The 16,506-nt window shown below is 40.2% G+C and overlaps 1 protein-coding gene across 1 annotated transcript in view; it reads right to left on the bottom strand.

Annotated features, from left to right (window-relative positions):
* Positions 1-757: 757 nt before the first annotated feature.
* Positions 758-16,506, bottom strand: part of LOC136319372 (zinc finger protein 721-like) — a 52,173-nt gene continuing 36,424 nt past the window's right edge. The window contains 4 exon segments of the mRNA XM_066252655.1: positions 758-2,784; positions 2,786-3,677; positions 4,080-4,152; positions 4,350-4,476. Of these exon segments, the coding sequence (XP_066108752.1) occupies positions 2,584-2,784; positions 2,786-3,677; positions 4,080-4,152; positions 4,350-4,476 (1,293 nt within the window). The 3' untranslated portion in view covers positions 758-2,583.

Below are 16,506 nucleotides of genomic sequence, written 5' to 3' on the forward strand. Positions count from 1 at the left end.
ACAGGTCAGAGCCCTATGCTGGATCTTGATTGTTGAATTCTAAACAACTGTAAAGCTTATATCTGAGATGAATGGGAGTCATAGTGTTGGTTATGAGGATATGTTTGGCTGGCAGGGCAAAGATTGAAGAAAGCAACCTAAAAGGAAGTGTACCCAAAAGCTCTACGCTTCTGTTTCCTTTTACACAAGTGGCTTCAAAACCAGTCTAATCCTATTTTGCTATTGCAGTCATTTCATGTAATTAGGCCTTGGTGATTTCTAACATGGATCCATAAAGGCAACAGACTGTAAAAAAGTAGTTCACAACATTATTCATGTTGCTATAACAGTCAGGAAGGGTCATCTCCAACTCTAGATTTTATTGCCTTATCACAGGTCTCTCTTCTTAATGCAAACTGCATCGTCTAAATCCCAGCGAAAAACAATGACGAACAGCGAAGGATAATAGATTAAAAAAAAAATTCACATGGGATTATTTAAGACCTTGGCATACTTACAAATATATGGTAAATATTTATGAACTAAAATAATATTGAATGTTCAACTGTAATTGAAAAAAACCATTTATTTATTTTTTAACATTTTATTTTTTTAAGACTTTATTCATTTTAGAGAGAGACAGAGACAAAGAGAAAAGGGGGGGGGGAAGAGCAGGAAACATCAACTTCCATATGTGCCTTGACCAAGCAAGACCAGGGTTTCGAACCAGCGATCTCACCATTCCAGGTCAGTGTATTATCTAGTGCGCCACCACAGGTCAGGTAAAAAATCATATTTATTGACAAGATAATGGCGTAAGGCTCTTCAAGCCAATGAAAAGGGTTTTCTGATAACAATATATGGGTAAGGAATATTCATTCAATAGGTACTTGCTCCAGGCCAGTAGAAAAAGAAATGAACAAATATCAAAGTATTATTTTTCAATGTTCCTATCTTTACAGAACAATTAACAAAATTACATAAAATTTAAACCTACTTGCATATTAGTAAAACATTTCAACTCACCCACAGATACAGAAACACAAAATGTTTATTAACTGACTAAAAGGAAAAAAAATACCTTTAAGCTCTTGCTTAAAGAGTACCTACAGATTTATATTACCTCAGTGTTTACTTGGGGAAGTAGAAACCCATACTACAGAGAATCACTTTAAGAATGAGCCAGTGATAATGACCATGTGTTTAATGTTTAAAGCATTTCTCTTTTTAAATTTTTTCTTAAGTGAGAAGCGGGGAGGCAGAGAGACAGGCTCTTTGCATGTATCCTGATGGCATCTGGCAAGCCCCCTACTGGGCAATGCTGTACCCATCTTGGGCTGTTGCTTCACTGTTCAGCAACAAGCTATTTTAGCACCTGAAGCAAGGGCATGGAGCCATCCGCAGTGCCTGGGGCCACCTTGCTCCAACCGAGCCATTGCTGTAGGAGGAGAAGAGAGATGGGGGAGGGGGGGGGAGAAGCAGATGGTCGCTTTTCTTGTGTGCCCTGACTGGGGATCAAACCCGGGACTTCCACACACCAGGCCGACACTCTACCACTGAGCCAAACAGGCAGGGCTAAAGCGCTTCTTTCATGTTGTGAATTTTTAGGAGTATATGAATTAATTTACACCAGGCTTACATATACTAGTTATGATAATATGGTTTCTTTCCAGTGCAGTTTTCAAGCTATGCTGAAAGTGTTAAAATGGAAAAGTTCGTCTTCATTTTCAGTTACACGGTATCTATTCAGTGTCCACTCTCACATGGTATTGCAGGGATGTGAAGTAAAATGAAGTTTTTCCTACACTGTTTACATTCAACAGAATTCTCTTGAGTTTTTTTCATGGCTTTTCAAGAAAATGGGATGGCTGAAGGCTTTTCCACATTCTTTACATTTATATGATTTCTCTGCACTGTGCATTCTTACATGTCTGTGAAAGGTTCTTACACATTCCTTATATTCGTAATTTTCTTTTCTTTCCTTTTTTTGTGACAAAGACAAAGAGAGAGACAGAGAGAGGGACAGATATGGACAGACAGACAGGAAGGGAGAGAGATGAGAAGCATCAGTTCTTCATTGCGGCTCCTTAGTCTCTTTAGTTGTTCATTGATTGCTTTTTCACATGTATCTTGACTGGGGGCTGCAGGAGAGCGAGTGATCCTTTGCTCAAGCCAGTGACCTTTGGGCTCAAGCCAGCGATCATGGGGTCATGTCTATGATCCCATGGTCAAGCCAGCGACCCTGCGCTCAAACTGGTGAGCCCACGCTCAAGCCAGCAGCCTTGGAGTTTCAACCTGGGTTCTCCGGATCCCAGTCCGATGCTCTATCCACTGCATCCCCCCCTGGTCAGGCTGTAGATTTTAAGTGTGAGTTCTTTCATGACTTTGTAAAGAACAGGAATGACTAAAGGCTTTTCTACAATCTTTACAATGATAGGGCTTTTATTCAGTGTGAATTCTTTCATTCTTTCTAATAAATTGGAAAATATGAATGTTTTCTAGCATTCTTTGCATTTATACAGTTATAGGGGACCTCTCCAGTCTGGATTATCAGACATGACAGCATAGCTGAAAGACAAATGATGGCTCTTCCACATCTTTATGTCAGCAGGGTTTCTCTCTGCAATGTGTTTGCACGTGTTTCTGAAAACTGCTTGAGAAACTGAAGCCTTTATCACATTTTGCACATTTGTAGGGTTTTTCTCCACTGTGTGTTCTTTCACATATTTGAGAGTACGTCGGACAACTAAAGGCTTTGCCACATTGCCTACATTGATATGGTATCTCTTCACTATGAGTTTTTTTCATGAAATTGAAAGCAAGTGGGACAACTAAAGGCTTTCTCACAGTGTTTACATTCATAGGGTTTCTCCCCAGTATGAGTTCTTTCATGACTCCTAAGGGAAATGGGATAATAGAAAGTTTTACCACATTTCTTACATTCATGGGGCTTCTTTCCATTATGATTTCTTTGATGTTTTTGAAGATATCTGAGAGAAGTGAAGGCTTTCCCACACTCCTTACACTCATAGGGCTTTTCTCCACTGTGTATCATTTCATGACTTAGAAAGTTTCTTAGATACCTGATTTCTTTCCCACACTCCTTACATTTAAAAGGTCCATCATTAGTGTGCTTTATCATGTGTCTTTGAAATGTGGTGAGAGAACTCAAGGCTTTCCCACACTTCTTACATTCATAGGGTTTCTCCTGAGCATGGGTTCTCTTTCCAGGATGAATACTTTCATGTTTTCCAAGGGAGCTGGAAGAACAGAAGCTCTTACCACATTCCTTACATTCATAGGATTTATCTCCTTTATGCATTCTCCGATGTCTATATAAGTTACTTAAGTAAGTGAAGGCTTTACCGCATTTTGTACATTCAAAGGGCCGTCCTCCACTGTGTGCCCTTTCATGTATTCGACTATACCGGCGATTGTGAAAAGCTTTCCCACACTCCTTACATTTGTAAGGCTTTTCTTCATGTTCCTGACGCTGGTACAGTTGAAGTCCAGTAGAAGATCTCACATGGCTGTTAAAAGATAAAGGATGCACGAAGACTTGGCTACACAGGCTGGATTGAGGCAGTTTTATATCAGCAGGAGCCTCCTTCTTTTCACTATGATTTGGAATCTGGCTGACGGTTTCTCCACACTGACTATCTAACTTCCTTTCACAGAGTGTCTCTGCCACAGGACTGCTGTAAAAATCAGAAGCATATTATTAATACTTTATTAATAATTTTATATTCATTAATAGTATAACAATGACATTTTTACGACTTTTCAAGAAAAGTGTAGGGTTTCTGCACATTCTGATTGTCTGAATGTGGATATACTAAAAGCTATGAAAAACGGCTCGATCATAGATATTATGAAAACAGTAATATTCATTAATGGTGTTTCTGTATACTGTTTCCAAGTATACTTATTTTTATACACTAAATATCTAGGTCATATTAGAGAAAGATACATTGATAAAAGTATTCTAAGAATGAATTAATCGGAAGCTGGGCTGATTAGATTGGTTTGCCTGTTTTTAAAATTTGATGACATAATAAGTTTCTCTTGTGGGACACTGCTTTCTCGTGTAGGTGGCTCACCTAAGATTCATCCCATGATTTTCATACTGATCTTCACTGTCATGCTCTTCCCATTTTTCTTCTAAAACATATGCTAGAAAAAAGCAATATAAACTATTAAAGAATATAGGAAATGGTTAATTTTAGGTCCATGATAAGCTGTGATCATACTTAGTTTAATTATCAATGTATTATTCCTTTTCCACATTTTACTTCTTAAATCAGCATTGATGAGCAAGCAACACTATAATTTTCTCATCAACTAAATAACTAAGAAATTGTCATCCCTACCTATTGAGGCCAGGTTCCTGAAGGTTTCCTGCATCACATCTCTGTAGAGTTTCTTCTGGATTGGATCCAGGAAAGCCCACTCTTCCATGGTGAACTTCACATTAACATCCTCCAAGGCCACTGAGTCCTAAAACATCCCACATATGTATAGGACGATGGGTGAGACAGAGAGCACTGGGGGTCTATACATAATGCATAAGAAGTTCACATATGACACGTGGCCCCCAACATTTATTCTATGACTTGGTTGTCAGACTTGTTTATTGGCCACACTTACTTCCTCATGAGCACACGAAATTTGCTACATTTTTTATTGTGATCACTTTAAATCTTTAGTGCTCTTTAATGGCAGGGTACAGAGCACTCTGGAGAAATTCTATACAAATCTTTTTTTTGTTTGGTTTTCTTTTTGTTTATTCAGTAAGAGGAGGTGAGGTACAGACAGACTCCCACATGTGCTCCAAGAGGGATTCAGCCAGTAAGCCCACTAGGGGGGTAAGGCTCTGCCCATCTGGGGCATTGCTCCATTGCTCAGCAACCGAGCTCTTCTTAGTGCCTAAGGTGGAGGCCATGGTGCCATCCTCAGTGCCCAGGGACAACTCACTCCAACTAAGCCATGGCTGAAGGAGGGGAAGAGAGAGAGACAGAGAGAGAGAAGCGAGACGGGGAGGAGTAGAGAAGCAGATGGGCACCTCTCCTGTGTTCCCTGACTGGGAATCAAACCTGGGACATCTACACATGGGCCAATGCTCTCCCACTGAGCCAGCTAGCCAGGGCCTATTTTAAACACATTAATTCCTTGTAAGAAAACTCATCTCCTTTAATACTACCATATGATGCAGCACGTCATGAAGCACACTGTCACATCCGCATAAAGTTTTAAGGAATATGAATATGAATAAAAAGACCTGGAAGCTTTTTCTTCTAGTTTTATAACCAAGCACAAGAGTCCTGGAGGTCTATGGAAATTCAACTTGTAACAAAATGCAGCTGGCTGTATTGTCCTGAAGTACTCCAGACAATTGGAAGTATACAGATTCAGCTGGCTGAGAATATTATTTTGGAGGAGTACAAATTATAATTTTTTATATAATATTCATTACTGACTCAGTTTGACCTTCTTTTGCCTAATTTCTTGGAGCTAGGAAGTTATCAGTTAGAACTCAGGCATGAGGAAGGCAGGATAACTTGGACCTCTACAAAATTTCTAGACTCATGAGCCTCAGGGTTACTTCATACCAATTTTTAGGACACATACACACATATACTGAAATGACAGGAGCACCAAATGGTCTTTTCAGCAGAACTGTAACAGTGTAACCTGGGCCTTGTCCTTGAGGAACAGATTAAGACTTGGCATTTATAAGGGCCTTCAATGTAACTGGAATACAAATTTTAAGTGGAAGTATATACACTGTTCATGATGTTCATGGGTAGGAAGAATTAGAGCCCTAGCTGGATAGTTTGGTTGGTTACAGTATTGTCCCGAAGCACAGAGGTTGCTGGTTCAATCCCTGGTCAGGGCACATACAGGAACAGATATTACTGACTCTCTCTCCCTTCCTCTCTAAAATCAATAAAATAAACATTAAAAAAAAGGATTAGTATCATTAAAATGTCCATACCTGCCTGGCCTGTGGTGGCATAGTATATAAAGCTTTGACCCAGAACACTGAGGTTGCCGGCCCTGAGAGCCATTCCCATGATCCCTGTGCTTGCCATTTTGAGCCCAAAGGCCACTTGCTGAGCAAGGGAATACTGGCATGGCCCCAGTAACTCATGGCATGCATGAGAAGCTCAACATACAACTAAAGTAAAAGCCACTACGAGTTGACACTTCTCCCCCCATCTTTCCTGTCCCTTCCTGTCTCTCACTCAAAAAAAGTATGCAATTTAAAACTTAAAAAAAAATAAATAAATGTCCATACTACCCAAAGCTATCTATAGATACAATGCAGTTCCTATCAAGATACCAGGGGTTATTTCACAGAACTAGAACAAATATTCCAAAAATTTATATGAAACCACAAAAGACCCCAAATAGCCGCAGCCATCTTGGGAAAGAAAAGCCAAGTTGGAAGAATCACACTACCTGATATCAAACTGTACTACAAGGCCATAGTAATCAAAACATATGGTATTAGTATAAAAACAGACATATAGATTGATGGAACAGATAGAAAACCCAGAAATAAACCCATGCCTTTATGACAAAGGAGGCAAGAACATACAATGGAGAGAAGATAATTTATTCAATAAATGATGTTGGGAAAATTAGACAGCCCATGCATAATAATAAAACTAGACCACCTTCTTACACCATACACAAAAATACATTCAAAATGGATTAAAGACTTAAATGTCAGGCTTGAAGCCATAAAAATCCTAGAAGAAAACATAGGCAGGCCCTGGCTGGCTGGCTCAGTGGATGGAGCATCGGCCCAGCATGTGGACATCCGTGGTTTGATCCTCAGTCTGGGCACACATGAGAAGTGACCATCTGCTTCTCTTCCCCTTTCTCGTCCCTTCTGTCTCTCTTCCCCTCTTGTAGCCAGAGGATCCATTGGTCTGAGCATGGCCCCAGGTGCTGAGGATAGCTCGGCTGATTTGAGCATTGGTCCCAGATGGGTTTGCTGGGTGGATCCCAGTCAGGGCATACGCAGGAGTCTGTCTCTCTATCTTCCCTCCTCTCACTTAAAAAAATTAGGCAGTAAAATCTAGATATTTCTCATAGCAACATTTTTCCTGATATATCTCCTCAGGAAAGGGAAACAAAAGAAAAAAAAGATAAACAAATGGAACTACATCAAACTAGAAAGTCTCCTCACAGCAAAGGAAACCATCAAAGAAAATGAAAAACAACCCTCTGAATGGGAGAACATACTTGTCAATGATACATCTGATAAGGGGTTAATGCCCAAAATTTACAAAGAATTTAAACAACTCAATGTCAAAAAAACAATCCAATTAAAAAATGAGCCTTAAAAGATACTTCTCCAAAGAGGGCATACAGATGGTTGATACATATATGAAAAGATGTTCAATGTCATTAATCGTCATAAAAATTCAAATTAAAACCACAATAAAATATCACCTCACACTTTTCAGAATGGTTGTCATCAATAAACCCACAAATGACAAGTGTCAGTGTGGAGTTTTTCCTCAAAAAATTAAAAGTGGAATTGCCTTATGACCCAACAATTCTATTTCCGGGAATATATCCAAAAAAACCCAAAACAATAATTCAAAAGAATATATGCACTTCTATGTTCATTGTGCCACTATTTAAGATATGGAAGAAGTTCAAGCGCCCATCTGTAGATGAGCAGATCAAAAAGCTGTGGTACATCTACCCAATGGAATACTATTCAGCTGTAAAAGAGGAAATCTTACCTTCTGCAACAGCATGGATGGACCTGGACAGTATTATGCTAAGTGAAATAAGACCAGGCAGAGAAAGACAAATTCCATATGATTTCACTTACATGTGGAATCTAATGAACAAAACAAACTAACAAAGAAAATAGATACAGACTCAGAAAACAGATTGATGGCTGTTAGAGGGGAGCTGGGGTTGGGGGCTGGGCGAAAAGGGAAGGGGTTAAGCACAAAATAAATAAACTCATAGACACAGACAACCGTGTGGTGATCACAAGAGGGAAAGTGAGGTGACAGGAGGTAGAAGAGGGTAAAGGGGGATAAATGGTGATGAAAGGAGACTTGACTTGGGTGGTGAGCACACAGTACAACAGACAGATGATGTGTTAATAGAACTGGACTCTTGAAACCTATATAATTTTATTAATCAATGTCATCATAAATTAAAAAAAATTATTTAACTTAAAAAAATAAAAGTTCAATGGTGGATTTTCTCCAAAAACTAAAATGATATTCTCGTTCTCTACTTTCAGCAGCAAGTGATGTCATTGTGGCGGCTCTCCTCCCAACTCCTCTCATTTCTGAGCTCTCATGTGAGTTAGAGCAGCATGACAGGCACAGGAGTTAGGAAGTCCTCATCAGCATAACATCCCCTAAATGCTGGTCCCAGAAAGAGATCAATAACCCACTGATGTCTATGTGTAGAAAACAGAGGAAAGGTTCCCACTCAACAATTCTGATGCAAAAAAGCACAATTATAGAGCAGCACCAAAATAGAAAAACCTCTGTGTCCTAGGTCCAGGGAGTAAGATAAATTGCTTGGGTCAGCCCTAATTAATCTTTCTATAGAGGATCTATAGTGCTTGTTCATAACAAAATGCTACTACCTAGCATGTAGATACGAGTGAACATTAGCAGACCCAGAATTGCTTATCCTTAAATGCTTGCTCACAAAGTTCATTTTTTGCTGGTATCTGGGTAGTAGGATTTGGGGAATGACACCAGCAACTTAACATATAGAAAAGCCTCAGTTTGCAGTTTGCTTAAAGCACTTATGCAAACAATATGATAAATAGTAAACTTCTGTTTTCCTTTTAGATGCTATAATTTTGTTACATGTTCAGCAGCCCATGCCTATGTGATCAGCCCTCAAAATACTCTGGGAACTGAGTCTCTACTGAGCTTCCCTGGTAGACAATAATTCATACATGTATTCAGAGCTTCTTCCTTGGAGAACTGAGCCCATCCTATGTCATTACACTCAGAGAAACATTTAGAAGCTTGCTCTTGGTTTCCTCCAAATCAAATTTTATTCAATACTAAGTTAAGACTAAGACAGCCTGACCAGGCGGTGGCGCAGTGGATAGAGCGTTGGACTGGGATGCGGGGGGCCCAGGTTCAAGACCCCGAGGTAGCCAGCTTGAGCACGGGCTCATCTGGTTTGAGCAAAAGCTCACCAACTTGAACCCAAGGTCGCTGGCTTGAGCAAGGGGTTACTCGGTCTGCTGAAGGCCCACAGTCAAGGCACATATGAGAAAGCAATCAATGAACAACTAAGGTGTCACAACAAAAAACTGATGGTTGATGCTTTTCATCTCTCTCTGTTCCTGTCTGTCTGTCCCTATCTATCCCTCTCTTTGACTCTCTCTCTGTCTCTGTAAAAAAAAAAGAAAAAAAAGGCTAAGACAGGATATTTAATGAACCTCACAGGAAAATGAAAATGCTTTTATTGGGCAATGTCAAAGTAGAATAAAATAAGATGGCACGTATTCTTAGAAGGAATTCAGTGTCACCCAGATGCCACCTCTCCCAAATATCTGTATTAACTCTCATAAATCCCCCAAACAGACTCTTTCAGAGTCAACAAAAGCTATTTCTTCAAATCTAATAGGAGAAACAAATGTCCACAGGTGAACAAAGTCTTCTACACACCAAGGCAGCGGCCGACCTAACATACATCAAGTATTAAACTTGAAGCTGTAGGATTCCAGGTAGTATAGGATCAGCAGAGAGAAAACAAACAGACCAAGGGGGAAAAGAGTGTCTTCCATGAGTGTGCATTTAAGATGATCAAGAGCAATCCTTTAAGTTGGTCAAGGAGAACAGATATGGTAGAGCAGTGGCAAATATCATGAACACTTTAATACATGGGGCAGGTACAAACTGTCATCTTATTGGAAAAATGCGTTGTATTCTCCTCTATCCCATAGACCAGTGGTCCCCAACCGGTACCGGTCCGTGGGCCATTTGGTACTGGTCCACAGAGAAAGAATAAATAACTTACATTATTTCTGTTTTATTTGTATTTAAGTCTGAACGATATTTTATTTTTAAAAAATGACCAGATTCCCTCTGTTACATCCGTCTAAGACTCACTCTTGACGCTTGTCTTGGTCACGTGATACATTTATCCGTTCCACCCTAAAGGCTGGTCCGTGAAAATATTTTCTGACATTAAACTGGTCCACGGCTCAAAAAAGGTTGGGGACCACTGCCATAGACAATAGCCAATTCATTGTAGATTTCAAAGTGAAAGATAAAACGAAGCCACTTTCAAGAGTAAATGATTTATTGACACACAAATAGGGAGAATATTCTAAGAAAAAATAAGTGATCAAGCTGGAGACTGATAAATTTAAATATATTAAATAGGTAGTAAAAAAAAGGAGAAGAAAAATATCTGTACTACATACAATATAAAAGGGTTAGTTTTCAGAGTAAAAACAAATAGACACATAATTTAAAAACAGAAAAGAAGCGAAACATAATTAACAAGATGAAAGTTCACATAAGAAAAATGCCCACTACTTTGGTATTAAGGTAATAAAAAAATAAAATGTTCAATAGATTCCATGTCACAGTGATAAGAACAAAAATTAATCAATTTGATAAGCCCATGTTGAAAATTATAGTGAACAAATCAATACATCATGCATAATAGGGAAAGTATCAAGGGATACAGTCCACTGCTGTTGCCTGTAGATGTGAACTTGATCACTGTCTACATTCCAGCAACCTTTTTTTAAATGTTTGTCTTATCGATTTTTAGAGAGAAGTAGAAAGAACAAGATCTGGTGTAAAATGATATTTAATTATAATATTGTACACCTGAAACTTCTATGTTATTAACAAATGTTAGCTCAATTTTAAAAAGTGCTATAAAATGATTTTTTAAAAATATGGAGGACTTACCAATAGAAAAATACAGCAAAGATGAGCATGGGATCACAGACACGACCCCACAGTCACTGGCTTGAGCCCAAGGTTGCTGGCTCAGCTGGAGCCCCCTAGTCAAGGCACATATGAGAAAGCAATCAATGAACAACTAAAGTGCCACAACAAAAAATCAATGCTTCTCATCTCTCTCTCTTCCTGTCAGTCCCTGTCTGTCTGTCTGTCTGTCTCTGAAAAAGAAAATGAAAGCAAAGAGTATTGCATAATATGCAGCATTACCTATTCTAGAACTGTTATTATCTCTTGCAGAGGCAGGTGGATACCCATCCAAAATTTGGTTTAGCTGTCTACACTAATGACAACACACACACACACACACACACACACACACACACACACACACACACCTACCTAGAAGATATGAAAGGGTTTATGACTTCCATAATGAAGGTGCCCAGGGAGGGCAGGGCAGGCCTTCAGAGAGCAAGGGGAGGAGCCTGGCCTGGGTTTTGTATTGAGGTTAGGGGGTAGGCTGGGGTGAGAGTTCAATACAGGGCAGGGCTTCCTATGATCTAAATCACTTGCCAGAGCTGAAGGAAGAGCAGGAGGCTTTCCTATCGGTGTGTACAGATGTGAGCATAAGGGGATGGGATGGATCAAGGGTTAAAGCTCTCAGCAGTCCAACATCAAAAAAGGAGTCAGAGATTCTGGTCTCTGGTCTGTGTGAGAGAAGCTTAGAAGCCAACTTCCAGACCTCAGAAGAAACAAAGCGAAGACACTTAAAAGCAACAACTCTTCTATCAGACAACTAGGTTACTGGGTGTCCCAGATTAGAAAGGTGAAAAAGCAGTCATTGCAAAATATGCCCAGAATATATGTAGAGACAAATGTTTCCTGGACTTATATTGAGGTTAACCGAGGCAAAAGATCTCCAGAACTCTTTTACCACAAAGGGACAACTCATAGAGAACCATCCAGAAGTGTTGCACACGTGAAGGTGGTGCCAGTTGGTGGTTGGTGCTGAGATAACTGCTTGATGTGTGATCAGTTATGATGATTCTTGGGTGCGTTCCATTACACTGGGGAACAATTTTCTTTTCATTTTCTGTTGCATGAGGTTTTAGAACTGTTTCTATATATTTCTGCATTGCTGATTCCAATCCTGAAATCTGTTTTTTGGTTACTGCTTTAGTTTTTATGCAATTTTAATTTATTTTTGTTACAATTAATGGCATGCATTGGTTTTTAAATTGGGAATTAAAGGGCAACGACTCTTGGATTGAACATAACCACAGGCAATTAATGTTTTACAAACAACACTTTGACATAATTGTAGTTGTTTTTAAATGTAAAAAATTATTATCTGATAAAAAACACCCTCTTGTTTTGTTTTAAGATTGAATCATGGCTTCTTTGAGTAGGCGTAGATGTAAGAATAGTCCTGACACTTTCTGTTATATATGTGGCTGTTAACACACTTCAACGTCAAAGGTGCAGTATTTCATCATTTGTGACACGTGCATATATTGCCTATTTTCAGCGGTTCCAACTGGTTATTCAACTCATCTGTGAGATTATAATGCCATAACAATTGTCCTTGACTTTCTGAAGTATGAGGAGCATAACTGGATCATTTGTGTGGATCTTAAAATGGTAAATTTCCTGCTAGGACAACAGAGAGGTTTCATGAAGTATCCTTGCTTTCTGTATTTGTGGGACAGCCGAGCTCGGGAGAAACACTGGACAGAGAAGGAGTGGCTGAAATGTGAAGCTCTGGAAGTAGGGATGCAAAATATTGTGAATGAACCTGTAGTTAATCGAGAAAGGATCATTTTCCCCCCCACTTCACATCAAACTTGGCTTAATGAAGCAGTTTGTTCAGGCTTTAAATAGAGAAAGTGAATGCTTTCAACATATTATTTCTGCTTTTCCTGCCTTGTCTTTCGAGAAGATAAAAGCAAGTGTGTGTATTCAGTGGACCTCAAATTCGAACCCGCATACGTGATGAAGAATTTGCCAGGAAGATAAATAAGGAGGAGAAAGCAGCATGGCAGTCTTTTGTGGCAGTTACAAAGAACTTCCTTGGCAACAAAAATCAGAAAACTATGAACTTCTGGTTCAAAGGATGCAGTTGGCTTTCTGAGACATTAGATGTAACATGAGCATTAAGATTCTCTTCCTGAACAGTCATCTTGATAAGTTTCCTGAAAATCTTGGAGCTGTTAGTGATGAGCAGGGAGAGCGCTTTTATCAAGATCTGAAGATAATTGAAGAGTGTTATCAGGGGTGATGGGACAGTAATATGATGGCAGACTACTGCTGGAGCATCAAACGAGATTGTCCTCAACAAGTACACAAACGCAAATTTTGCCTGAATAGAATTTAAGTAAGTTTTGTGCAAATTTTATGATTAAAATAAGTGTTTTAATATGTTCTGTTTTGAAACTGTAGACAAATTCTGATGCAATCAAATCTTTTAGTGTATTAGTGTATTTACTGCATTATATAAATTATTATATTTTCACAGAGATGATGCCCAAGAAGACATTCTACTTCATTATGTTAAACTCAATGTTGAAAATTTTACAATAAGATGAAAACCTAAAATCTTGAATTGCAAAAAAACTGTAGCTTACAGAGAAAAACTAATGTCAGATTTGGGATCAGCACACTTGAATTAGGTAAGAACAAGTGTTTTTGTGGATGCAACAAAAATTTTGTTCCCCAGTGTTATCAGAGCCATTCCAACTAAGGCATGAAAAGCAGCTTCTCTGCTTGAGCTCCATCATATACAAATGAGGTGATCTTGGCTCTAAAGTCTTTGAACTCCCATTTGCTTTTTCATTCAAAATGCTAAGAAACTTCTCAGAGAGCCTAGGGCTTAGAAACTGGGAGACCTCTTCCAGCTCCATGGCATCTCACAGGGGAATGAAGAACATGAAGAAAGCCCCTCCCTGCAGTGAGGCTACTCCAGAGGAAACAGGTTTAGCTCCATCCTGTCTCAAGGGGATCTCGGTAGCTGTCCTGACCTACTAGGATGTTGTTTACAGATCTCAAGGCAAAATGAATTGCTGGATAGGTGGTCCCATGCTCAGGGCTATTTACTTTCAGGACAGCTTTGCACATGGAGGTAGTTGCAGCTCTAATGACATATACTGTGGGGCCTAGGGCAGGTTTCTATGTCAGAAACCTGGGGGGGGGCTGTGAAGGGGGTTAAGGGGGCCAAATATATGGTGATGAAAGATGGTTTGGCTTAGGCTGGTGGGCACACATGCAATATACAGATCATGTACTATAAAAATGTACCATTGAAACCTATATGATTTTATTAACCAATGTCATCCTAATAAGTTTTTAAAAAAAGAAAGAAAAGAAAAAGAAGTCTATGGACACTTTAAAGCCATCATAGGTAACTCCAGGAAGCATGAGAGGAGGTCCCTGAAGCCCCATAATGAAGAATTCTCTGAGGTCACCAACAAAAGTCCCAGTTGTGTGGCAACTGGAAGAGAGTCTTTGGCTTTTGAAATAAGGGTTCCCATTCAAGGTGGGCTAATTTGCAAGTAATTGCATAAATAAGTTCAAGCAAAATCTGGAAACAATTTGGAACAACAGAAGAATCAAGAAGATTTCCTGCGTGCTGATGGGAACAAAAGCTATTTCTTCATGTCAGGGATGGAGGGAGTCTCAAATAATCGAATACTTTACAAAGTATTTAACAAAGTTGACAGGGCCTCTCATATACATCCATCCACTTTTATTTTTTAGAAAGAGGAGGGGAGGCAGACAGACACCTGCATGTGCCCTGACGGGAATTCACCTGGCAAGCCCACTAGGGGGCAATGCTCTGCCTATCTGGGGTCCTCGCTCTGTTGCAACTGGAGCCATTTTTTAGCACCTGAGGCAGAGGCCATGGAACAATACTCAGCTCTGGGGACCAACTCGCTCTAATCAAGCCATGGTTGCAGGAGGGGAGGAGAGGGAAGGAGAGGGAGGGAGAGAGAAAGAGAGAGAGAGAGGAGAGAGAAAAGTGAGAAGGGGAAGGGTGTAGAAGTAGATGGGTGCTTCTCTTGTGTGCCCTGACCAGGAATCAAACCCAGGACATCCACATGCCAGGCTGATGCTCTGCCACTGAGCCAGGGCCCCCCACATTTTAAAAATAAAAAAATGGGGGTTTTTTGTTTACTGATTTTAGAGAGAGGAGGAGGGAGGGAGGGAGAGAGGAGGAGGGAGGGAGGGAAAGAGAGGGAGAGAGAGAGAGAGAGAGACAGAAGGAGATAGAGAAAGAGAGATAGAGAAAGAGAAAAAGAAATTGATTTCTTGTTCACTATTTATGCATTCACTGGTTGATTTTTGTATGTGCCTTCACTGGAAATCAAACTGGCAAGTTTGGCTTATCTAGATCAGTGTTTTTCAACCAGTGTGCTGCGACACACTAGTGTGCCGTGAGACATGGTCAGGTGTGCTATGGGGAAATTAAACATGGGTCCCCAAACTACGGCCTGTGTGCGCGGTGGCTATTTATCTGGCCCACTGCCAGCCGCCTCCATCCGAACATAAACATTCCCCTCACAGTCCCTCCAGCTATCAGCAACAGGAAGAGTGGAGGCACAGGGAACGCTCACTGACCAATCATCTTCTAGGATTCATCCCGACCACTAGCGATGAACCAATAGTAGGCCGCCTCTCATCCACACTCAGGAAGGTCCCCACTCGGGCTGCCACGCACTTGTCATTGTGTGGCTGCAGCGAGCAGTTGAAGCTGCTACTCCTCCCCATGGTTCCCATTTCTAATCCTGGTCAGGACTGGAGGTAAATGTTGCCACCACTAGATGAAGCCTCAGCCTCAGCTGGTTATGTCTATCCTGATAGTGTATAAAGATATTAGACCTTTTCCTTTTTAAAAGAGGCCCCCCCGCAGAAGGTGATATACAATGTATCACAATGTTATCTATATTGTATATGGCCTCCTGAAGGGTCATCTTCTTAAATCTCAAATCTCTATATACACCATCAAAACAGATAGAACCAAGGCCCCTGCACCCAGCTGACCATGGGATTTGAATCCACAACCTCAGGGAGAACTCTGGTATTTATCAGAATCCTTACCTAGAAAGCAAACTTCTCAATCTGACAGTAGAGATGCTCTGAGGAATTATGATGTTACACAAGTACCCAACGTTTACTAAAATTGATTTTGTCCAATCTCTATATAGAGAGAGTATTTGCCAAATTGATTTGAACACACAACCTTGATTAAAGCTCCAGTATCTATTAGCGGGACTGTATATATGAGGGGATACATGGGACTGTATATATGAGGGGTTACATGGGACTGTATTTATGAGGTTACATGGGACTGTATATGAGGGGATGTTATGTGGGACTGTATTTATAAGGGGATGCTACGTGGGACTGTATATATGAGGGATGTTACATGGGACTGTATATATGAGGGGGTTATCCTTTTTTATTTAACTTTTTTTTTTTTCCGTATTTTTCCGAAGCTGGAAACGGGGAGAGACAGTCAGACAGACTCCTGCATGCGCCCGACCGGGATCCACCCGGCACGCCCACCAGGGGCGATGCTCTGCCCACCAGGGGGCGA

The sequence above is a fragment of the Saccopteryx bilineata genome, chromosome 1 (assembly GCF_036850765.1).
Source record: "Saccopteryx bilineata isolate mSacBil1 chromosome 1, mSacBil1_pri_phased_curated, whole genome shotgun sequence".
In the NCBI taxonomy this organism is placed as follows: Eukaryota; Metazoa; Chordata; class Mammalia; order Chiroptera; family Emballonuridae; genus Saccopteryx; species Saccopteryx bilineata.